Source organism: Phyllostomus discolor, chromosome 8 (genome assembly GCF_004126475.2).
Source record: "Phyllostomus discolor isolate MPI-MPIP mPhyDis1 chromosome 8, mPhyDis1.pri.v3, whole genome shotgun sequence".
Classification (NCBI taxonomy): Eukaryota; Metazoa; Chordata; class Mammalia; order Chiroptera; family Phyllostomidae; genus Phyllostomus; species Phyllostomus discolor.
In genome coordinates this window covers 101,161,858-101,184,891 of record NC_040910.2, presented here as the reverse complement: position 1 = coordinate 101,184,891, position 23,034 = coordinate 101,161,858, and the positions used below count along the sequence as shown (strand labels likewise).

General features: G+C 61.5%; 1 protein-coding gene across 23 annotated transcripts in view; it reads left to right on the top strand.

Annotated features, from left to right (window-relative positions):
* The window catches only part of CACNA1G (calcium voltage-gated channel subunit alpha1 G), a 61,879-nt gene that overhangs the window by 25,693 nt on the left and 13,152 nt on the right, over nucleotides 1–23,034 (top strand). For 4 of the 23 annotated variants that reach the window (XM_036033742.1, XM_036033745.1, XM_028522139.1 and 1 more), the window contains exons 10-25: nucleotides 2,989–3,140; nucleotides 3,921–4,106; nucleotides 4,196–4,310; nucleotides 4,404–4,559; nucleotides 8,956–9,040; nucleotides 9,127–9,320; nucleotides 10,127–10,558; nucleotides 11,443–11,543; nucleotides 11,764–11,887; nucleotides 13,663–13,731; nucleotides 13,854–14,038; nucleotides 14,942–15,068; nucleotides 16,653–16,778; nucleotides 17,317–17,406; nucleotides 17,919–18,111; nucleotides 19,941–19,994. In XM_036033742.1, coding sequence (XP_035889635.1) covers nucleotides 2,989–3,140; nucleotides 3,921–4,106; nucleotides 4,196–4,310; nucleotides 4,404–4,559; nucleotides 8,956–9,040; nucleotides 9,127–9,320; nucleotides 10,127–10,558; nucleotides 11,443–11,543; nucleotides 11,764–11,887; nucleotides 13,663–13,731; nucleotides 13,854–14,038; nucleotides 14,942–15,068; nucleotides 16,653–16,778; nucleotides 17,317–17,406; nucleotides 17,919–18,111; nucleotides 19,941–19,994 — 2,389 coding nt within the window. Of the gene's footprint in view, nucleotides 1–2,988; nucleotides 3,141–3,920; nucleotides 4,107–4,195; nucleotides 4,311–4,403; nucleotides 4,560–7,363; nucleotides 7,433–8,955; nucleotides 9,041–9,126; nucleotides 9,321–10,126; nucleotides 10,559–11,442; nucleotides 11,544–11,763; nucleotides 11,888–13,662; nucleotides 13,732–13,853; nucleotides 14,039–14,941; nucleotides 15,069–16,652; nucleotides 16,779–17,316; nucleotides 17,407–17,918; nucleotides 18,133–19,940; nucleotides 19,995–23,034 lie in introns of all 23 variants that reach the window. The other 19 variants (XM_036033743.1, XM_036033738.1, XM_028522133.1 and 16 more) reach the window with 7 other exon arrangements.

The following is a 23,034-nucleotide window of genomic DNA, read 5'->3' as shown; positions in this document are numbered from 1 at the left end:
AGGGATCACAGGGGATCCCAGGCCCTGGGAGGACAGGGCATTGCCCCTACAGTGTGCCCAGTGAGGGGGTGGAGATGAGAGAGGGCAGGCTGGGGGAGCGTGCCGGCCCTGCTCCCCACCTGCTTCTCCAGTCCCAGAGCTGCCTGGAAGGGTGAGGTGGAGGCTTTGGGCTCCTCTGCCACCCCCTGGAGGGGGACGGGTGCTGCAGGCCTGGGGGAAGTCCCGCACCATCCTCCTGTCGGTGTGTGGTCCCATCCGTGAGCCCTCAGGGGCAGACTGTGTCTGCCTCGGGGGTAACCTTAGGAAATGAGGAGACACCCTCCCTCCCTCTGCCTGGTAGTGTCTGTGCTCTCAGGGCTCACTGACTGAGTAAATACAAGACAACAAAAGTACTTTAAAAACGTTTGGTTCATTTGCATTTGTGAGGTGTCATGTATATGCCACAATGTACATAGTGCATCTCAGTTATGCTTTCAAATCATTTGTTCTTTACTCAGGCATCTGTGTTCACGTGAAACGTGATTTTATATACATGAGAAGGGACAGTGTGTACTCAGTCCATCCACGTGTCTGGGCTCCCAGGCCCGTCGCTGTCACCACGTTGGGTTGGGGTCCTGCCTCGTATTGATCAGGGTTAGAGGGAGGTGGGACCGGCGCCCCTCCCTGGCTCTCCCCGCCCTGTGACATTGAACCCGTCGTTCACAGTCTTGCAGACTTCTTTTGTGCATCTGCAAAATGAGCGTGTGGCGGCCGTTGTGTGGGTGACATGAGGCGAGACACATGGTGAGCCTGGGAACCCTCAAAATACCACATCTGCCCGTGCTTCTTGTCTTTATCCAGTCCAAGGACGGGCAACTGGGTAGGTGGCCGAGGGACGGGGATCCTGGTAGACGGGGCTTGGGAGCCCTGAGTGGGGGACCCGCTTCGTCAGGAGGGGTCTGAGCCCCGGGCTTTATCTGTCCTGACAGCAGCCCCGCCCCACCACCCGCATCGTGCTCACCAGAGGCCCTGTCTCCCTGGGCCCCATTCACTAGGTCAGGTCGTGGTTCCCTCTCCTGCCCCACCGCACAGTCTGGGGAGCGCAGACTTGCTCCAGATCTGCTGGAGCAACGGGCTCCCGGCCGCATCGGCCCCAATGACAGCCACGCACTGCCTGGGCAGCGGGCTCTGAGCAGCCATGTTTGAGGACCCCCAAACAGCCCTCACCTATTAGTCAGAGGGCCTTTCCTCCCCATCCTCCCCACCTGTCCCCCAGGCTGCCCACTCCGATTGGGGCCACCGAGATGCACTTGGTGGCATCTGGGGCCTCCGGGGCCTGGCCCCTTGCTTGGGTGACCAACCTGGGCAGCTGGCTAGAGGAGGCAGCCTGATAAACAGGGTGAGTTGTCAGATGGACTGACAGCTTCCTTTGGTTATTTATTTGTTATTCTTGCATAGCTACCATAGACTTTGGGCTTTTGAATGGTGAACCCCCCCACCAGGCGGGCAGTGGGCTTCGCTGAACCGCTCACCCCCATCCTGAATCTCCAGCCCGCCACACTCCTCCCTGTCTCCCCAAAGGGCTCACTCCTTGTGCTCGAGCCGCGATGCCTCCCCTGCCCTCTGTCCAGGGAGACCCTGCTCACCCTTCGGAGCTCGTTTCACGCGCTGGCTGCTAAGGCTTTCCCGGTGTGCTCTTCCCGCACCTTCTGTCCCTGAACTCCCGGATTCACTGTCTGGATCGTTTATTTTGTCACCGAAGCATCTGAGGCCTCTTGCGGTTATTCAGCTGTTGTGTGTGTACAACTTGCTTCCAGCCAGCTGCTGAACCCCTGGGAGGCAGAGAGCGTGGCTGGCGTGTTTCTGCTGCCCCTTTAATACCTGGTTCGTTTCTAGGCAGGCAGGCAGGGAGCATTTCATTGTCAAAAGAAGAGGGAGGGAGGGAGGTGAGTGGTGAGCTGGCACAGCAGATGAGATAACGCTCGTCATTAGTTCTGATGACCTCTTTAGGATGTGTCCTTGGCTTTCTCTCCAGACCCTGGGTTGGAGCAAAAAGGTAATTTATCTCCAGTGTTTATTTATTTATTTATTTTTAGAGAGGGGGAGAAAGAGAGGGAGAGAGAGAAACACTGATGTATCTTGACCGGTTGCCTCTCGCATGTCCTCAGCTGGGGACCTGCCTGGCAACCCAGGCATGTGCCCGGACTGGGAATCAAACCAGTGACCTTTCGGTTTGCAGGCCGGCACTCATTGCACTGAGCCACACCAGCCAGGGCCACCTCCAGGGGTTTATGTTTGGCAAGAGAGGCTGAGAATCTTGCTGAAGGTCCCGCAGTGCGGTGATAGGATAGGCTGGGGATTAACCCAGGTGTCCTAGTCTCAGGTAGCAGCTCCAGGAGCCTCCTTATCTGTGGCAACCCTCCTCGGGGGCTCCCTTCTGTGCATCAGAATGTTTGTGTGTCCGTGCATGTGTGGGTACGTGCGTGTTTGTGTGCATGTGTGTATGCATGTCTGTGCATGTGTCTGGAAGAAAGTAGGGTAGCCGACAGTTGTCCAAGAGAAGGTAATTGTAGAGCACGGGTGGTTTTGCATGTGGTGGTTGTGTGACTGGTATGTGTAGGAAGCCTTGACGGCCGTCTGGGGACATGGGCCAGCATCGCTGAGCTGCTGGCCTGGGCCCGTTGAGCTGACCTGGCAGCACAGGAGCAGCCGGGTCTCAGAGCGCCCAGGAGGCGGTGGGCAGGACCCACAGGGCAGGCCCCAGGATATGAGATCCAGACCTGGGAGTGGCGGGTTTCCTGTGACAGCTGCCCCTCAGTGCATTCCTCATGAACCCTCTGGGGGAGGGTCCTCCCCATAAGCCTGAGCATCAAGAACCACCCTGGCCTCCTCCCCCCGCTTGCTGTTCCTGCTCCTTCTCTCCCTGTGGTCCTGTGTTTGGGAGGACGGCGATGAGGGGCTCAGGGACCAGCCGTGGCTGCTTCACGCCTGCCCTGCCCTGCCCTCCAGCCCGAGGAGCTTACCAACGCCCTGGAAATCAGCAACATCGTCTTCACCAGCCTCTTTGCCCTGGAGATGCTGCTGAAGCTGCTCGTGTACGGTCCCTTTGGCTACATCAAGAACCCCTACAACATCTTCGATGGAGTCATCGTTGTCATCAGGTGCGTGCGACTGCCCCTCCACTGCCGCGGCCTAAGGGGTGCCCACAGGGTGGCTCAGGGCAAGGAGCCGGCGGCCTGTTGCTCTGCAGTGAAGGGTCTGGAGTCGGGCCCTGCCACTCCCCCAGGTGGGGGGGACCCCGTGCCCGCCATGCTCCGCTCCACCCTGTCCCTCAGCCCCACCCCGCTCAGGATGAACTTGGCCTCACTTCTCCTTTGGCCAAGCCCCTCTGCAGTCTCCTCTCCCCACTTCTACTTCTTGTCCTTGGCCCCACGTAGGTTTGGGGTGGGTGAGGACTGGTGGGCTGGCTTTGGAGAGCAGCCGGAGGAGGTGTGAGGCCCAGCCAGTGATCCTTGCTTGCACAGTGCTTGGAAACCATCTCAGACGCCGGCGGCTTGCTTTTCCAAGACCTTGGGAAAGTGCTCTGTCCCCACAGGCCTAGGGCCAGGAGAGCTGCTTTATTGCTTTTTGGAATTGGCTCTAGATTTCATTAGAAGAGAACAAAGCAAATATTCCATAACTTAATGCTGTTGCATTGGCCGATGGCAGGAGAGGGCAGTGCTCTGCCAGGACGTGTGCTCTCTGGCCCGGCCGGGAGGGTGGAGAGGGCTGGAGCCGTCACCCAGATCTCTGCCGTCTTGGAGGCTCGAGGGCCGGTCTGTGTCCCACTCTCTCAGGCCATGCTGACCAGTCCAGGGCCCAGGTGCTGCTGGCCCCTTGTAAAGGGAGGGGCAGGTGGGGGTGGGCATGCAGCAGGCTCAGGCTCCCCGCCCCCCTTGCAGCGTGTGGGAGATCGTGGGCCAGCAGGGGGGCGGCCTGTCGGTGCTGCGGACCTTCCGCCTGATGCGGGTGCTGAAGCTGGTGCGCTTCCTGCCGGCGCTGCAGCGGCAGCTCGTGGTGCTCATGAAGACCATGGACAACGTGGCCACCTTCTGCATGCTGCTCATGCTCTTCATCTTCATCTTCAGGTGAGGGGGGCGGGGCGCCCACCTGGGGAAGGGCCTGAGGGGCGGGGTGGCTGGGGCCTGAGCCTGGCACGTGACCCCTGTGTCTTCAGCATCCTGGGCATGCATCTCTTCGGCTGCAAGTTTGCATCCGAGCGGGACGGGGACACACTCCCGGACCGGAAGAATTTTGACTCCCTGCTCTGGGCCATTGTCACCGTCTTTCAGGTGCGGGGGACCTAGGGCTGGAGCTAGGACAGGATGGGCAGGGGCGGTAGGGTGGGCCTGGCAGAGGCCCTGACGCGCACGCTCTGCCCACAGATCCTGACCCAGGAGGACTGGAACAAGGTGCTCTACAACGGCATGGCCTCCACGTCATCCTGGGCTGCCCTGTACTTCATCGCCCTCATGACCTTTGGCAACTACGTGCTCTTTAACCTGCTGGTCGCCATTTTGGTGGAGGGCTTCCAGGCGGAGGTAATTCCCCGCCCACAACCGTTCACTTCCAGGAGGAGGTGGCTGCCCGGCTTTAGCTGTGGTGGCCTGGCGGGTCCTGCCTCGGGTGCCCTTCAGATTAGGTGACTAAGGGTGGGACACCCTGGGTCTCAGGAAGCCCCTCGGCACTCGGGGAAACAGGGTGATTGTGGGGGTTCCCAGGTCAGCCACTGAGTGGGCTTCCCCTTCAAAGTCAGCTAAGACCTTTCCGCAGAAAGCCGGACAAGGGTTAGCACTCAGTGCAGATGGATGCCCGAGTACAGGCGCTCCCGGGGACGTCTGGGGGGGACCCATCCGAGCTGGGGTGGGGGGGCTCGTGTGCAAGTCATCTGAGCTCTGGTCGAGATGATGAAGATGCACCAGGGCCCGGGCAGGGCCGAGCTGCCCAGGGTGAGAAATGAACCCAATTAGCTGCAGGCATGGCAGAGATGAGCGTCCTATTTCCAGCCCAGGCTCCGTCACCTTCGTCACAGGCAGCATCATCAATTAATATTGATTTACATTGATCCTGCCCTTGCCGCGCTAGGGCACAGCCTCTGCCAGAAAAGCTGCACGCTCCTCCACTCCCTCAGCTCTGTCCCTCTTCCCACCCAGGCCCAGCCCAGTGCCTTGCACAGGGTAGGTTGACCCAACCTAGAAATGCTCCAGGTTGGACGTGGAGAAGCTCTTGGTCCAGTTCTCTCCGGGTGACCCGGATGGAAACTCCCGCTGCGGCCTGGTCTATAAATACTCGGCACACGGTGGAAAAACAAAAATCTATTTTCCACCTCTTTCCCGGCCTTGTGGGGGGGGCTGTTCCCGGAGGGCCAGGCTGGTGGGGTGTGGGGACGTCTGTCCGGCACTGGCCTCCTCCAGCTTCCATTGTCATTCCACAGTTACCCGTTATCTGGTTTCTCCTGCGGGGTGACAGGGAGGGCAGCTGGTGGGGCCCTGCCTGGGTGACGGCCGGGCCTCTTGCAGTAGGGAGGGACCCTGGTGTCTCCCTGAAACAGGACACTGATTTGGTGGCTCCCTGGGGCCTAAAGGATCAAGAGGTGCCACCGTGCTCCCACAAAAGCCAGGGTCTCTCCCCCACTCCCAGCCACTGCTCCTGGCCTGTGGGAGGAGGAGCAAGTGGGGATGTGGTCCTTCGGCCCCTCCCACACCACAGCTCCTGACAGCTAAGATTCCCTCAGAACAACGCCTGTGGAACCCTGTGGAGGAAAAGGAAGAGCACCCTGGGCCTGTCCCCTTCCCCTCAACTGGCTGATGGCCACGGCGGCAGGCCCCGAGGTGCCCCGGACGGCAGCCCCCTCCCCACCACTGCCTTTCTCAGCGAGCACCTTGTCAAGTGCCACTGAGCCGGCCTGGTTGCTAGGCAGCAGCGAAGTCTGTGTGTAGGAAGAGAGCAGCTGGCCCCAGGGCCTGGCCTGGTCACTTGGGCCCTGCTGGGGGCCTGTGGCCGCCTCAGCCTAAGGGGTCAGTCAGGACCTGGGGCCACAGCCTCCTTGGCCTTCAGAGTGCGAGTGACTGCTGGGGGGGCGCCTCGCTCCAGGCGCGGTGCCTCAGGTCTGGGGAGGGTGGGGAAGGGTTTCGGGGTCCACACCCCTCTGTGGGGTGGCAATGGCACGGCCCCGGAGGGCCCGTGGAGGGGCCGGGCCAGCTACTCCCTGTCCTGCATGCGGTGAGCCAACACCTGGGTTGGGCGTGGTCGCTCAGCGCCAGTGACCTGGGCACCTGCGGAGGCACCTGCCCTCTCCTGTGCCGAGTGTCAAGGGGCTGCACTTGTGGCTCTGAGGGAGCCCCTCGAACGGGCGGGGGAGACTGGTTCCTGCCGTGGTGACGGCACGAAGCCACCCACCTTGGTGGAGGAAGTGGCTGCCTCCGTGTCGTGAGCTGTCCTTGGCCACAGGCCCCCGGGGCGGCCCCGGCCACCCTGCCGAGCGGTAGGAGGAGGCCGGGAGGACGGAGCCGGAGCCGGCTGGCTGCTGATTTCCTGACTTGTAGGGGGCAGCGCCCTGAATCCCTGTGTATTCATCATCCACACACTTAATTAAATGAACAGGCAGCAGGCCCTGTGTGAGGCCATTAATTGATACTAAACAACGTCGAGGCTGTCTGTCATCCCAGTGTCACCTGTCGCTCCCCTCCCAGCGGGGCGGCCGGACTGTTCTGACCGGGCGGGGGCGATGCAGGCGGAGTGGATGGGAGTTAGGGGGCCTGTTCCCCTTCCCGACCTGGTCTCCTCCCCAGGTTCTGATTCCCATCCACGCCCCCTCCCCTCCTCCCTCCCTGCCCATTCCGCAAGCCTGCCGCCTCCCCGTGGGGGAGGGGGAGCTGGAGTCTTGGGTTGGAGGCCCCGATGCACCTCTTACTCTGCCTGTGACGTGCACAGAGTCCTCAACTTCTCCAGACCTCAGGCGCCCCCTCTAAGATCATGCTGGCAGTACCTGCTTCCCACCTTGCAAGGAAGCAAGCTAGTGCTAATGGAGCGGCTCCACGGTGCCTCGCACACCCCGGGGAGCGGTGGCTGTCATCAGGGTTCTGCGGGTGCTTGATCTCCTTTCCTGCCCTTGTCCCCATCTCCATGGCCTCCTTCCTCACCCTTCAGATTCATTCTGGCCCCAGAGCCTGTGGCTGAATCCTGGAAGGCCGTCCTCTCCCCTCCTCCTCCCGCCCCGCGTCTTCTTGTTTCCCTGCTGTCGGGTTTGCATCTCTCCCCTTCATCCTCTTTGGGCACTGCTGCTCTTTGAAAGCCCGAGCGCCTGTGACCAGCGCCCATCCCCTGCCTCCCCCTCTCCCTGTAGGAAATCAGCAAACGGGAAGATGCGAGTGGACAGTTGAGCTGTATTCAGCTGCCTGTCGACTCCCAGGGGGTAGGTACGCTATCCTGAGTCGGCATGCCCCCGCCCCGTGCCCCGTGCCCCCTCCACTCTGCCTCCGTGTCTCTGTGCTCGTGTTCACGCTCGGCTCCTGTGCAACCTGTGGTCGCCGTGGTGGTCGTTGGTGTCGTGAGGCTGGCTTCGATTTTAAGTCCCTTCCCCCCCGAGGACATCGAGGAGAGGAGCCTCCTTGCCTCTGCCCCCATCAACCCGCCAAGGGCACGTTCCGTCCCCAACAGACCGGTGGATGGAGGGAGAAGGAAGGGACTTAGAATCCTCTGTGTGCACGTGGGTGGTACGCCGCGCACACGCGCGTGCCTATGCAGAGGGCCCCCCGGGGGTCCCAGCTGCCAGGCTTCACTGGAGTCCGATCTGTGGCCCAGACCGTGCCCCCCCCCCCGTCTCTCTCCCTTTCCCCTTGCCCCGAGCACCCGTTGGAGACCCCACAAGCTGCCTCAGCTCGGGACAGATCTTCGGAGGATGTGGGTGGGGGTAGGGATGGCTCTTGCCAGAGTGGGCCAGAATTTTCAACCCCCTTCCCAGTGTCTGGCCCCTTGGCCACCCAGGAAGTTAGGCAGATATATGGAGGCACGCGCCTCCCCTGGCCCCCCCACCGGGCCTGGGTGCTGCCGTTCCCTGCACCGGCACCGGAATTCAGGGCGAAGGCGGGATTCCCGCAGGACCCCACGGCGCTGCCCGTCCCCAGCAGCCCCCCGGAGACCCCACTTGGTAATGAAAGGCCTCGTTAGGGACGTAAACTGAGTTAATGGAAATGATCCCCTGAGATGCCAATTACGCAATATTTATGTCCTGATCAAAGGTAGCAATCAAGTATTTTTTAATAACTTCTTAAGGAGAAGTGTGTAATTACTGGGGAACCTACTGACCTGCTAAGAAGGAAGAAAAAAACTGTCCCAGAGACAGGGAGAGAGGGAAAAACGGGGCCGGGGCAGGTGTGGGAGCTTGGGCAGGATGGAGGGAGAGGCCGAGGGCCTGGAGTGGCGCCCTCGGGCTGAGCTGCTCTGTCTGGGGTCTTTCCGCTTCCTTCCGGGGTCCTCAGGGCTGAGGCTCGGGGAGGGCAGCCATGGAGGAAAAGCAAAGGGCACAAGTGGCCTTTGGAACTGAGACTCTAGTGACCACTTCAGTCAGGCCCCCAGCTCCCCCTGGCCTGTGCCACCCACCCACCCAGCTGTCCTCTCTCCCCTCACTGATTCTTGGAGCCAGCCCAGCCAGGCTGGTTGCACTGTGGGCTCTGGGGTTACCAGTGGCCTTCTCTGAGGTGTGGTTGGTGGGAGGCAGGGGTGTTGGGGACCCTGGGGAGCCCTGGGCCCCAAGCCTGGGTGGTCTGGTTTACGCCAGTGCATGTCTCGTGCCGTGGTTGCTGGTTCCTGTGGCCTCTGTGTAGTGTGTGTGTGTGTGTGTGTGTGTGTGTGTGTGTGAAGACAGGGAGACCTCCGTCCAGCCCACCCACCCCTGCCCGGCCAGGCCCCTAACGGCCCCCTGCTCCCCCACCCTAGGGAGATGCCACCAAGTCCGAGTCGGAACCCGATTTCTTCTCGCCCAGCCTGGATGGCGATGAGGACCGGAAGAAGCGCTTGGCCTGTGAGTATCTATCCTGGGAGTGCAGCCCCTGGCCCTGGGGGTGCGGCCTTGAGGGGTCTCAGGGTCCCCCCATCTGTCCCCTGCAGTGGTGTCCCTGGGAGAGCACCCGGAGCTCCGGAGGAGCCTGCTGCCACCTCTCATCATCCACACGGCCGCCACACCCATGTCGCTGCCCAAGAGCTCCAGCACCGGCCTGGCTGAGGCGCTGGGCCCCGCCTCCCGACGCACCAGCAGCAGCGGGTCGGCCGATCCCGGGGCAGCCCACGAGATGAAGTCGCCGGTAGGGGTGCCCAGTGGTGGGAGACGTGAGGATGTCGTGAGGGAAGAGAGGGTGGAGGTGGGCAGGCGGAGCCGTGGGCTGGACGAGCCCTGGGAGACCAGTCAGGCCCCCTAGTGCAGGCGTGTGGAGGAGCCTCGGCCGGGGTCCTGGTCCTGCCACCCCTGCTCCCTGACCCAGGGGGACTCAGCCTCTAAGCCTCCTTGCAAAGTGCTGGGGGCGAGGGTGTCCCTCCCTCCTTACTACTTTATTATAATGATAGCAAACCCCATCTGGTCCATGATTCTGGGCCAGACACCGTCCAGACACTGCTCGTAAGTGTTCTAGACACATTTAATCCTCACGGCAACCCTAGGAGGTGGGTACTGTTACTATCCCCATTTTGGGACCTGCCTCTCAGGTTGCCCAAGTGACTTGTGGGAAGCTCCAAAGCAAGGAGATGACAGAGCCAGCATTTTAATTCAGGAGGCTGGCATCAGGGCCCCTGCTCTGCCCATTATTTTATACTGCCACCAGCTGGTGATAGACCTCTCTCATCCCCAGGTAAATGAGGAATCAGTGCTAGCGTCACATCTGTTTTATAGATGAGGAACTGAGGTACAGAGAGGTTCAATAACTTGGCCAAGGTCACACAGCAGGTCGGGTTAAGCTGGGACCGGAATCTAGGCACCTGGCACCAGGCTCCTGCTTATCATACCTCTGTACCTGGTGTGATGCTGGGGAGGCTCCAGGAGCTGGGGTGCCTGTGGGGGAGGCAGGGCTGTGTGGTCCTGGCTGAGGGCACCCTCTCCTCTGCTCCCCCCGCCCAGCCGAGTGCCCGTAGCTCTCCGCACAGCCCCTGGAGCGCGGCCAGCAGCTGGACCAGCAGGCGCTCCAGCCGGAACAGCCTAGGCCGCGCCCCCAGCCTGAAGCGGAGGAGCCCGAGCGGGGAGCGGAGGTCCCTGCTGTCCGGCGAGGGCCGGGAGAGCCAGGACGAGGAGGAGAGCTCCGAAGAGGAGCGGGCCAGCCCGGCTGGCAGCGACCGTCGCCACCGGGGCTCCCTGGAGCGTGAGGCGAAGAGCTCCTTCGACCTGCCAGACACACTGCAGGTGCCCGGGCTGCACCGCACGGCCAGCGGCCACAGCTCAGCCTCCGAGCACCAGGGCTGCAATGGCAAGTCAGCCTCAGGGCGCCTGGCCCGGGCACCACTGCCTGACGACCCCCCGCTGGATGGGGACGATGGTGATGACGAGGGCAACCTGGTGAGGCCCCTGCGGGCACAGTGACCCCCTCACCCCCAGCCCTGAGTGGGGGCAGCTCTGCCTGGCCTGGTGCAGGGGTGGGCAACCCCTCCGAGCTCGATGGCATTCAGGAAGTCACCGTCGCACCCAGAGGGTATCAGGGGTGCCGGCCCTGGAGGATGAGCTTCAAGCACCCGCTTTCTTCCCTTCATTGGCCCTGCCGAGTCCCAGATCCTCATCTCGCCTGGGGCTGTGGCTCTGAGGCCCTTGGAGGATATGAATGGTTTCGGGCAGATGTGTATGAATCTTTCATGGCCCTCCCCCTGTGACTCAGAAAGACCCATCACTCATCTCTCCAAACTGATGCCCTCTCCTGTCCCCCTCTCTCATCTGGACCTCATCACAGCCTCGACTCCACACCTGTCTTTCCCATTCCCCCAGCCCCAACCGCCAGCTGCCACTTTTAACCCTGGGGTGGGTCACAGGGATCTGGGACCTCCCGGTTAGCGGTTAGCACATGAGGAGGAGGGGCCCATGTCTCCTCATCCCAGGTGCACCCTTCAACAGACAGCTGTGCTGGCTACCACGCTGGATAATTGATGTAGTTCCCAGCCCAGCAGGGAGGGCAGGTGGGGGCTGGGCTGGGCTGGAGATGGGATGAGTGGAGAGCTTGGGTGAGGGGGAAGCGAGTGCAAGGGAGGAGGAGGGAGATGAAGGACTCGAGGGATGCTCAGAGGGCAAGAGGGGGCTTTGAGGGGTGGGGAGGTGGTTTTAGGAACACAGGAAGAGGCAGAGGGTTGGGCGAAGGTAGACAGGGGTGGAGCCCGTGGCGCTGCTGTGAAAGAGTGAGGGGCTGGGGACTCGGAGGCCTGGCCCGGCTCACAGCCCTGGTGATCTGTCTGCAGAGCAAAGGGGAGCGGCTGAGGGCGTGGATCCGAGCCCGGCTGCCCGCCTGCTGCCGGGAGCGAGACTCTTGGTCTGCCTACATCTTCCCTCCTCAGTCACGGTGAGCAGGGGCCTCTGACCTGTCCCCAGGCCTCTCCTCTTCATGGGAAATTATCCCTTGATGCCGTCCCAGCAATGCTAGCAGTGCCCCCAGACATGGGAGTGTGTGAGAGGGGGGCCTTGGGCTGGGGGTGCCCAGGAGGGGCAGGGGCCTCGGGCGATGCCTCTCACCGCTGCCCTGCCCTGCCTCCCGCTCGGCCTTGGCCTCTGTCCTGGAGCAGGTTCCGCCTCCTGTGTCACCGCATCATCACGCACAAGATGTTCGACCACGTGGTCCTCGTCATCATCTTCCTCAACTGCATCACCATCGCCATGGAGCGCCCCAAGATCGACCCACACAGTGCTGTGAGTCCCTGGGACGGCCCGTGGCGGCTGTCCAGTGCCTGTTCGGGGCCGGGCCCCTCCCGGGCTAGTGGGCAGGGTGGACGAGGAGGCCCAGAAAGACACAGCAGGAGGGAGCCGGGGCTCTGCCGCAGGGCCCCCTGATTCCCACCCCTGGAACTGGCACCCCGAGAAGACACCTCCTGTGTCCCTCTCCTGGCTCTGTCTCCCTTCCATGATACACCAGCCCAGCCAGGGGGTGGGTTCTGCTCCTCACCTGGGTGAAGAGTGAGCTCCACCGCACCCCAGCTGTTTGCAGACGGCGTGTTCTCGTGAGCCATTGCCGTGTGACCGTGAGGTCCCTGTGTGAGTCGGCGAGTGTGGGGTGGTGCGAACAGCGAGACTGGCCCTGGCTGGGGGCAGCCGTCTCGCTTTCCCTGCTCCTGCCTGGCAGAGGGTCTCAGGTTCACTCACGACCCCACCTGTGATCGGGGGTGCAGAGCAGGAGAAAGAAGTTGCCTCGGCTCCTCTGGCCCTGCCAGGTCCCAAACCAGTAGGTTTTCGGGGATGTTAGGGGAGACATCCGTCGCTTCTACTTGGCCGTGAACCTGTCAGTCCTTCTCAGAAGCAGAGGCCAGAGTGTCTGGACACAGTCCTGCGGGGCTAGCCTCTTTGGGGTGGGCCCAGCTGCTCTGGGAGCTGTCTCCCCCAGCCTGGCATCATAGCCCCTCCCCCTGGCAATGATTCCGGTCCAAGAACCAGGGGCTTTGTTGCCTCTCATGGCGTCTTGCACCACTTGTTTGGAGGTGGCCCCTCGTGCCCCCGCCTCATGCCTCCACACCATTGTTTGGATTTCAGTGCTGCCGGGGCTTCTGGTTTCCATTAGGGTGGGTTCTAGCCAGGCCAGGGTGGGGGTGGAGGGAGCCCCAAGGGGGGTAGGGGCCAGCCCAGGAAGAGGTGGATGAGGGAGCACAGCACTGGGGACCCCCGCGCTGGGCCTGTGTGGGGTGGAGCAAGGGCAGCTGGTCCGACTGGCCCCGTGCGCCTCCCGCCCCGGGCCTTGCCGCAGAGGTCTCTGCCGCTGTCACCAGGTCTCCGCGCTCAGCCGCTCCATCTCTAGCTGTCATGTGCCTGCTTCTCTCTCCCCGCTCGCTCTCCGGGGCTCACTCTCTGACACTCTGCTCTCGCTGCACCTCTCCAGCTCTCCGCAGCCCTCTCTGGGCCACCCGGCAATGGAATCAGCCCACAGATGTTGCGGGGGGAGGGGGGACTGGGCCACCTCCTCTGCCTTCCTGCCCCAGCCTGTGCCCAGCATAAGTGCTGCCCCTGCGGGTACGCAGCCTGTCCTCAGGCCCCCAGCTTTCTCTGTGGCTCCATTTCTGGGGCACACAGCAGGAGAGCGAGTCTGTGGAGCAGGGAGGAGAGTAGCACGCGGGGGGCGTAAGAGATCAAGTTAAATCGTGCCCCAGTTTTAAGAAAGACGAAATCAGGATAGGGCCCGGGTAAGGGGCTCGCTTGGGTCAAGCGCCGTGGTGGGATGGTTCCCACTCCAGACAACTCTGGGGGAGGCGAGCAGCTCTGTTCAGGGCCTGGGTGCTAGTGAGTCGCGGGCCTGGACTGAGAGAGTGTGTGTGTGTGTGTGTGTGTCTCTGTGGTGCGGGGAGGACACAGTCTGCCTTGTTGGGGAGGGGAGGGGTTGCTGTTCGGAGTCAAACGTTGAAAGCAGCCCCTGCATGCAGAGCGGACCTGGCCCAAGGAGGGGGCCCCAGGTGGCAACACGCGCCTGCTCTCTCTCGCAGGAACGCATCTTCCTGACCCTCTCCAATTACGTCTTCACTGCAGTCTTCCTGGCGGAGATGACCGTGAAGGTGACGGGGGGCAGCTGCCTTGGTCTGGGGCTATCTGGTGTCTGGTGGGGGTGCAGAGGATGGGCCGTGAGCGGAGGGCTGCAGGGAGGCGGCGGTGACAGTGACGGGGCGGGTGTCCCCAGGTGGTGGCGCTGGGCTGGTGCTTCGGGGAGCAGGCGTACCTGCGCAGCAGCTGGAACGTGCTGGACGGGCTGCTGGTGCTCATCTCCATCATCGACATCCTGGTGTCCATGGTCTCCGACAGCGGCACCAAGATCCTCGGCATGCTGAGGGTGCTGCGGCTGCTGCGGACCCTGCGCCCCCTCAGGTGAGCCCCTGCCAGGCGTCCTCCTCGGGGACGTCCCCCACAGCCAGCTCCCCAACAGTGAGGCCAGAGCCCCCCCACCTGCCCCTGCTTCCTGCTTGTGACCCCCACAGGGAGCCCTGCCATTACTTGGCTTCAACTGGGGGCTACGGAGTTTCTGTCCTCGGGCACCCTCCCTCCGTGACACTCCCCATGTGATGTTCTGCTCAGGGCCAAGAGCTGTACTGTGCGGGGCATAGTAGAAGGGGCCCCAGGCAGGGCCTCGCTGCCTTGGGTGGCACCCTCAGGGGTGACTCTATGCCCTCCTTGGTGTAGTGACAGACTCCTAGACTCCTTTCCCTGCTTTCTCTGCCTTCATGCCCCTCCCGGGGGCCACCCTCCAGATCCGGCAGGGGACCCGCCCTCTCAGGAAACCCTCCCCTGTGGGGCAGTTGCCCCCATCCCCTTCCCAGAGTCAGAGCTGCCAGAGGATGGAGACACGGAGGAAGACTCTGGTGCTGCTTCCCTAGCTGTGACAATCCACACCCTTTCCCGCTCTGCCTGCCTCCTACATACTCCCTCCAAGTGTATGTCCCTGTTCTCATGCCACACGGCGTTCCTGGGGAACACCTTTCCGGAGCCGAGTCCCTACCTAGCTCCACCACGTAATCCTTTGACATCCTGGGGGTGGGGGTGGGAGGATGTGCTTCCTATTCGGAGAGACCGTGGGTGGGAACCCTGACAGCAGGGGTCCCAGAAAAAAGAGGACTGCCCTGCACAGGCCTCTGCTCAGCCCAGAACCCCGGCCTCTTCCCTCAGCCAGAGCCCAGGGGACCACTGAGCCAAGACTGGGAAGCGGAGTGGCAGGGCATGGAACAGGGGAGTGTCTGAGCTGCGGGGGACCCCTCTTCTCCTTTCCCTCCCCAGGGTAATCAGTCGGGCACAGGGCCTGAAGCTGGTGGTGGAAACGCTGATGTCTTCGCTAAAGCCCATCGGCAACATCGTGGTCATCTGTTGTGCCTTCTTCATCATTTTCGGCATCCTGGGGGTGCAGGTTTGTAGGAGTCTGGGGGCCGGCTGTCAGCGAAAGCCTGAGGAGTGGCTTTGCTTTTGGTCTTCAGACGGTGACGCCTGATCTGCTGCCACCTTTATTCCAGAAAGGAATACATAGGGACACTTCCCTCGAGGCCTAGGGCTCGGCCTCTGTGCTTCCGGGGCACTTTTCAGAAAGCTGGAAGCCTGGAAGAGGGCCCCTGAGGAGACAAGGGCCTCAGAGAGGCTTCTGACCTGTGACAGCTGCAGGCTGCTGTTCCAGCCCCTCGATGCACTGCGCTCCGGAGCGCAGACGCTGGCACCGGCCCACAGTCTGCTCCGGGATCCCCTCCCTGCCTCCCCTGCTTGAGTGGGGTGGGCTGCAGGCCAGGCCTGAGGATCCAGGGCCCAGACAGCTGGGCCAGGTTAGCGGCGTGCTGGCAGGCCGGCGGGTGCAGACCCCAGACGAGGCAGGAAGTGGGGGCTGCAGGGGAAACTTGGCCTCTGGCCCAGGGAGGGAACTTGGCTTTGGAGGAAAAAGAGCGGGAGCTGCTGCCTGCAGGATTCAGCAGGCGCCTCTGAGAGCCCCTCCACCCCGTCTTCCCACCCTGTCTTCCCCCTGGCTCCAGCTGTTCCAGCTGCAGGGTAGACAGCTGGCTATTGGGGCAGCAGGGGAGCTCCTGGGTGGCTACCCCTGTCCCCCTCCCTTCCTTTGACTTCCTGGGATGTCCTCTCTGTGCTGGGGAGGGGATGGGGGCCGTCCCTGCTTTCCTGGAATTCTCTAGCCCCAGGGGCCCAGCTGGGGTGCAGTTGCCAAGGCTGTGTGGTGTTTCCCTGCACGCCCGGTGCCCCTTCCCTCCCCTCTCTTCCCGGCCTGCTTGCACGAGGAGGGGAAACCATTGTTGAGCCCAGTCCAGGGCTCCCCCAGTGGATGTAGGTGTGTCCGGAGCAGCTGCCCAGGGCCCCTGAGCCTTTGGTTCCTCAAACCCCTCCCCCCGTCACAGTCACGGCCCGGTCTGTGCTGGAGTGAAAGTGAGCTTTTCGGTCACCCAGACCTGAGGCCCAGCCCCTTTCTGCTTTCTATTAATTACACGACCTTAGTGAGTGAATTTATTTCTCTGAGCCTCCGTTTTCCTCATCTGTAGAGTGGGGTAAAAACACTTAGCCCCTTCCCCCCCATTCAACCAGATCACCCAGCCCTTCTCCTAGACTGTCTCATTCAGTGGGTCTGGGGTGGGCCCGATGGTGGTATTTCTAGCACGATCCCAGATGATGCCGATGCTGGTCTGGGAACTCTACCTGGAGAACCAACCGTTCTTTGTACAGAATGAATGACTGTTCCCTTCCATCCACCCTTTGTCAGTCCCCGCCCCGTGACCTTTCATCCCCTCGCTGGGGCTCTGCTCCGAGGAGCCCACAGGAAGGGGTTCCTGCAGGGGAGGTTCCCTAACTTGACTGATCCCAAGGCTGAGCCCCCCACCCTCACCCAGGATGTGCACGGAGCTCTCAGGCCGCAGGCCGGCTGCAGGAAGGTGGGGCTGGGGAGTTCTAGGCTTCCTGTGGTCAGAGCTCACGTCTCCCCGTCTCCGGGTCCATGTGTGTGCAGCTCTTCAAAGGGAAGTTCTTCGTGTGCCAGGGCGAGGACACCAGGAACATCACCAACAAGTCTGACTGCGCCGAAGCCAGCTACCGGTGGGTCCGACACAAGTACAACTTCGACAACCTCGGCCAGGTGAGCCCCAGGCTCCAAGGTGGAGGTGGGAGTTGCACAAGGAGTCTAGAGAGGATACAAGTTGGTGCTTAATGATGCCTGCAGGGCAACTGGCTGGAGCAGGCTTCAGTTGCATCAGCTGGCAAGTGGGTCCTAGTGGTGTCTCCCTAGAGGCTCACAGTAAGGATGCAGTGAGACAACGTGTGTTTGCCCGGCCTGGTGCAGAGTGCAGGCGGATTGTCAAGACCGTCCCTTTGCTCACTCCATGTTTGCAGAGACGGGGGGGGGGGTATACGAAATGAAGCACTTCACTCAGTTTTGCTGGTGTGTTTCCCTGACCCACCCTGCTGGGGGTTCCTGAATTTCAGAGGGTGTGGTCTTTTCCGCCAGCTCCTCCGGTTTCATACCAGCTATGGAGCCCTTGGGGGGCTGGAGTATGACTCCGGCCTGACCTCTGAAAGGCTGGGGTCCTCCGAGCCGATGCTGGGAGGTGCTCTGAGGACAGGTGGGTGGTGGTTTGGCCATCCATGCTGGATTTCAGACGGTCTCCTCTCCCTAGGCCCTGATGTCACTATTCGTGCTGGCCTCCAAGGACGGCTGGGTGGACATCATGTATGACGGGCTGGATGCCGTGGGCGTGGACCAGCAGGTAGGGCTGAAGCGGGGAGGACCCATCTTCGGGCTGAGGTCGCTCAGCATGGGCCACCTCCGGGCATGACAGGTGCAGACGCTGGGCAGAAAGAGGGCAAGGCAGTTTGGGAAAATGCCGTCAAAGAGTCATTAACTCTTACAGCAGGGGCTGTAACTGGTAGTCGGAGGGCCAAATCCAGGCATGTTTTATTGGCTTTGCAAAATGCTTAAATTGTTTGAACTAGTGGTGACCATTTAAAAACTGACGAATTCCCCATGAAAACCCAGACTTGGGCCTGCCTGCTCAGGAGAAATCCAAAGATCTGGGAACACTGGACTTGCCTTCCCTCAGGGCAGGAGTCAGCAGGAACGAAGAAGCAGCTATCCCTTTTAGATAGAGCCACTCTCCACTTTGCCACAGTCCCCACCCATCCCTACTGTATAACACCAAACCCGCATGGCTGTGGGGCAGCACCTGAGATAGTCCCCGTGGTGCTGATGCCTCCTCCTGTCCTTCCTGCCCCCCGCCAGCCCATCATGAACCACAACCCCTGGATGCTGCTGTACTTCATCTCGTTCCTGCTCATTGTGGCCTTCTTTGTCCTGAACATGTTTGTGGGCGTGGTGGTGGAGAACTTCCACAAGTGTCGGCAGCACCAGGAGGAGGAGGAGGCCCGGCGGCGGGAGGAGAAACGTCTGCGGAGACTGGAGAAAAAGAGAAGGAGTAAGGAGAAGCAGATGGCTGGTCGGTAGTCTTTCCACATCTCTCTGAGTCGTGCTTGACCTTGGCCTTGCGACTGACTGTTGGGGGTCAGGGGCTGGGGCTGGGGGCAGGGAGAAGATGCTCCCGCCCCCCTCTTCACCTCCTCCCCCCCAAGAGCATGTCAGCCTTTAGAGACTGCATGAAGCAGACCAGTCTAGCCCCATGGTGGGGGGGAGCTACCCCCACCCTTGGGGCTCCCCGGGTCTCAGCATCATACTCCCCAGAGGAGTTATGCATAGCCTCTCCCAGCTCGACTCTCAGAAGAGCCTCATGGGATGAGAACCATGCTCCATTGTCCGGGGCCAGTGTCCAGAGACGCAGCGACTGGCCCAGGTGCCAGCCCTGCCTGGCCCCGGGCTGGCAAGGAAGCGTCTTGAACCTGAGCCTGCCCAGTGTCTGTAGCTGCTGAGCAAGGTCTCGGCAGAGGCTGCAAATGCGCAGCAGCAAGCGAGGACCCCGGATCCACTCTCCCTCCCTGTCTCCAGCAGAGCTCCCTCACTTCTTGGCTGTCATTTTTTTGGCCAAGCTGTAAAAAAAAAAAAATCTCCCTCTGGCTCAGAGGAGGTCTGAGGTCACGGGGACTCTACGCTCATGGCTCTCTGGCTTTAGAACCCTCAGCCCCCTCACCTGTGATTCCCAACATTTCGCTGGAGGAGGCCCCCCTCCTCACTGCTCCCCACACTCTTCTGCCACGGGTGGGCCGAGACCAAGCGAAAAGACACACAGGTTACAGGAAGGATGGAAGAGACGTGACAGGTGTAGGAGCCCCTTTGTTCCTTGGTGTCTCCAGGTGTGTCTGCACCTGTCTCCCTGTCTTCGGGGCTTCCGCCTGCCTGTCTGGTACTCAGCAATCCTCATGATTCTTTCTTTCTGCCACTGCCCACGTTTCTCTGAGTGTCTTTGTGTGTGGGTTTCTCTAAGCCTTTGTGTGTCTGTCTCTGTTTGCTCTGCGGGTTTCCCTTCCTCTCTCCACCTTTCCACAAACCGTCTTCTTTACGCCGCTAAGATGTATTCAGTGCCCCGAGTTCCCTTGGGTGTGTTGACATGTGAGTACCACCAAATGGGTGAGGGGCTGCCGTGCCCCTCTGCCCCCTGGCTCTAGCTCCTGCTGCCTGTGAGGGCCACCTGGAGTGAGCGGAGAGAATGCGGGGGTGGGGGAGGGTGGGACTGAGCCAGTGCGCCCCAGGAGAGGCAGGGGCTGTTCAAGGCAGGGGTCGTGGGGATACCGCTCTCTGGGCGGCAGCGGTGGTGCAGGTGTCCGTGTCCCACACCCTCGATACCTGTGCCCTGGGGGTAGGGGTCCCTCTCGGCTCCCCCTGTGGACGCCTGAAGCTGCGCAGGTACCTCCCCTGCAGCAGCCCCCATGCTCCCATGCCTGCTCCATCCACCGGCCCGTGCTCGCAGTCTGCTGCCTCTGCAGGGTGTCTGCAGACGGAATTCTTTCGGCAAGAGGCACTCGTGGCCCTGCCTGGCCAGCTGGCTCCCCTTCTGGGGTCTGTAGCCCTCTCAGGTGCTACTGTGGCCAAGGTGCAGGTGGGAGGGGACATGTGTTCTGCTGACAGGCTGCCTGCCCCTCCCTGTGCCTCCGATTCCCTGTCCTCCTGGCCCTGAGGAGTTAGCTAAAACTTCTGCCTCAAGTGCTCTGTGCTCTGAGCTTGGAGCTGGCCACTCAGGCACCTGTGCTCAGCACACCCCATTCATAAACAGAGTGAGGGTCAGAGCCCAGGGGGAGGGCCCTGCCCAGCCCGCCCGGTCCGGCCAGTGACCAATGTCGTGTTTCGTTCTTTTAGATCTAATGCTGGACGATGTAATTGCTTCCGGCAGCTCGGCCAGCGCGGCGCCAGGTACTGCGTCTGGGGTTGTGGGTTCCAGGGCGTGGCCCTGGGGTGGTCAGGCCCTGCATGCCCCCAGGCCCGCCTCCTGCGTGCGGGTGTCCTCTTTGCTCCCTCTCCACAGCTCATTGATTCTCTCCTCTTGCCAAGGGGGTGAGGGTCCCTGGGGAGCCAGGCTATGTGTCACCCCGTAGACCTGTGCTGCGCTGGACGGGAGGTGAGGGTCTCAGCTCCCTCCTCCCTCAGACAGCTCTTAAAGGACCCACCTTCTCGTCCAAGGCTTCCCAAGCCTGAGCTCCCCAGCCCCCTGCTGCCTCTTCCCTCTCCTGCTCCTCCTCCCAGGTCACCCCGTGCGATATTAGAGCTGCAAATCTCTCCCGTCTTCTGTTGTCTGAAGGGGAGACTTTGATCAAGTGAGCAGGATGAGCGGAGCAGAGGGGGGAAGGATTTGTTTTAAAAATGTAACCATGAATAATTGAACAGACTCATTAATAGTCAAGTAACCGCGGTGGCGCGTCATCGCGACGCACAGCAGGCACTGGGACTCGAAGGCCAGAGTTAGCCATAAGCTTCTCCTCAAGACCAGAGATTTGGGAGTGAGTTGGGTCCTTCTCCTCGAGAGCCGTGTCTCTGGGAAGGCCTTTCTGGCCCGCCCTCCCCTGCTCCTCAGGCCCCTGCTCCTCCCAACACGGCCCCCAGACGCCGGTCCTGAGACCCTGAGGCTCTGGGGCAGGGCTGGGGGACCTCGTCACAGCCTCTGATGTCTCCACACCGTGGTTCCCAACCTGTTCATCCCCGAGGGCCCCCCTTATCTGCAACAAACCCCACGTTTTACAAGACTGTCTTTGAAGTCAAGAGCACTTCAATAATAACTTTGTTTCACTGTTTTTGCTAATCAAAGGCACGTGTAATTGCTGATCAGAGTCTGAGCTGCAGAAGGTTTCACACTGAATGATAGCCCCCAAAAAGACGATTTTGCCATTAAATTCGTCTGTGGGATCTGAACACAGGCACATGTACAATTTCTTTTAAGCTTTTAGTTAAATATTGGAAATAACGTAAGAACCCCCATGTGGCTGCCTTCTCAGCTGCCGGGGCCTGGGGCTTCAGACTGGGGACCACTGGGCTGTACCTTTCTTCGCCATTCCACCTGCCCCAGAAGCCAGACTCCGCCTCCCCCAGAAGCCAGACTCCGCCTCCCCCAGAAGCCAGAAGTCCTGTGAACATTGGGCTGTCTGATCTATGGGGGCTCAGGGACCCACCCGGGGGGATCCCCAGAGCCACCATTTGGGCGGTCACCCCTGAGGCCCTAGGCAGATCAATGTCTGCTGTCCCCATGGAGTGAGCTCTGGTGTTTGGCATCGAGAGACCGTGTCTCTGGGGCTCAGGCATCTCCAGCCAGTTTGTGTCTGAACTGCCTGGGTCCCGCGTCTCTGTGCCAGCTAGCACTGCAGACTCCTGATGCGTCAGGGGGCGAGGAGAAGGTGGGAGGAAGTGGCCTGCAGCTCTCCCCTTGTGGGTTCACCTGGCCTGTAGACTGAAGTGTCCACACGTCCACACTCACCGCAAAACACCACCCAGCACAGGGCCAGGCCTCAGAGGCTTTGTGTCTCCTTAGAACTCCTGACACGAGTACTCGGTGCTAAACACTCTTGTCACCCTTGTGCTGTACCCCTCTCCGGGGACATTCTGCCGTGCTGCGGTTGGCACACGCAGGTGTGTGCGCTGATGACACATAGTGTGTACCACCTTGCCAGGGGGCAGTGAGCCTGTGGAGACCCCGAAGAGGGGCTCAGGTCACCAATGCCCTATCCCTCTCTCCCAGGCCTGGCGTCCTTTGTGGTCTCTGCCAGGGTTTCTCAAACTTCTGTGTGCACGAGAATTACCCAGAGAACATGTTCTTACTCGGATTGCTGAGCCCCACCCACACAATCTCATGGCGGGAACCTGGGTAGGAGGGGAGCACCTGCATTTCCGATCGGTCCCCAGGGCTGGCGATGCTGCTGCACTGGCCTGTCCAGTTGGGTCACAGGGATAAAGTCACACCCTCTAGTCTGGGGCTGCAGGGACCAGACACGTCCACCACCTCCCTGCCAGGACCGTGCTGGCCCAGTGCCGTGCGTGCCCGCCCAGTGCCGTGCCCAGTGTTGGGGGCGTTGGGAGGTAGTTGGCCAGACCCCAGGGTGAGGCGGAAGGGAAAAGGCTGTGGCTATCAGGGGAATGCGCCTGTCTGGACACCTGGGTCCAGCCCAAGCAGTCAGATTAGCCCGAGGGACCACATGGCCTTCAGCACCAGCTCCACTCCCACTGCCACCTGTGTGTGACACCTGCCTCCGCTCTCCCTCTCTTTCCCCACTGGGATCCAGGGATCAGGCTCAGCCACAGCAGCGGATGGTGCGGCCTCTGCTGGGCGGGCCTGCGTCCCTGCCTTCCGCCTGTTCCCGGGCACTGTCCCCTGCGAGCGCTCTGTCCATGGCACCTCGGGCTCCCAGTGACCTCTACTAACGCACTGCGCCTGCTGCCCTCACTCACAGCCTCACACCCGGCCTGCGCCTGTCCTGTTCCTTGCCCCTGATGGGGGGCTGGGCAGTCCTGGGGTGCCCTTCTCCCCCTGTCTGCTCTGGGGTTTTCTCTTCCTTAAGCGGTTCAGTGGGAGGGAGGGAGACGGGGCCAGGGCTGCCAACATGCCAGGGACCACTGGTCCAGTCTGCCCAAGACCCCGCCTTTTGGGAGGGGGTGGGGGTGAAGTGGGCAGTGACTTCAAGCTCTGTGAGCCCAGGCGCTGTCGATAAAACCAAGGTCAAGGGGCCAGTGTCCTCCAGAGCCCGACAGCAAGGGTCTTTGGGCAGATGGTTCAAGGGCATCCTCTGGGCCGAAGCCCCAAGGCTCCATATCTAAACCGGCCTGGCGGCTGGTGAGGGACTCGAGCTGGGAGTTAGGTCCTGGCTCTGTCACTGCCTCGCAGCGTACGGATGACTCGCTGCTTGCTGGCCTCGTTCTCGCCCTTGGTGTTTTAAAACAGAGGGGTTGGCCGAGGACTGGGTGCAGATCA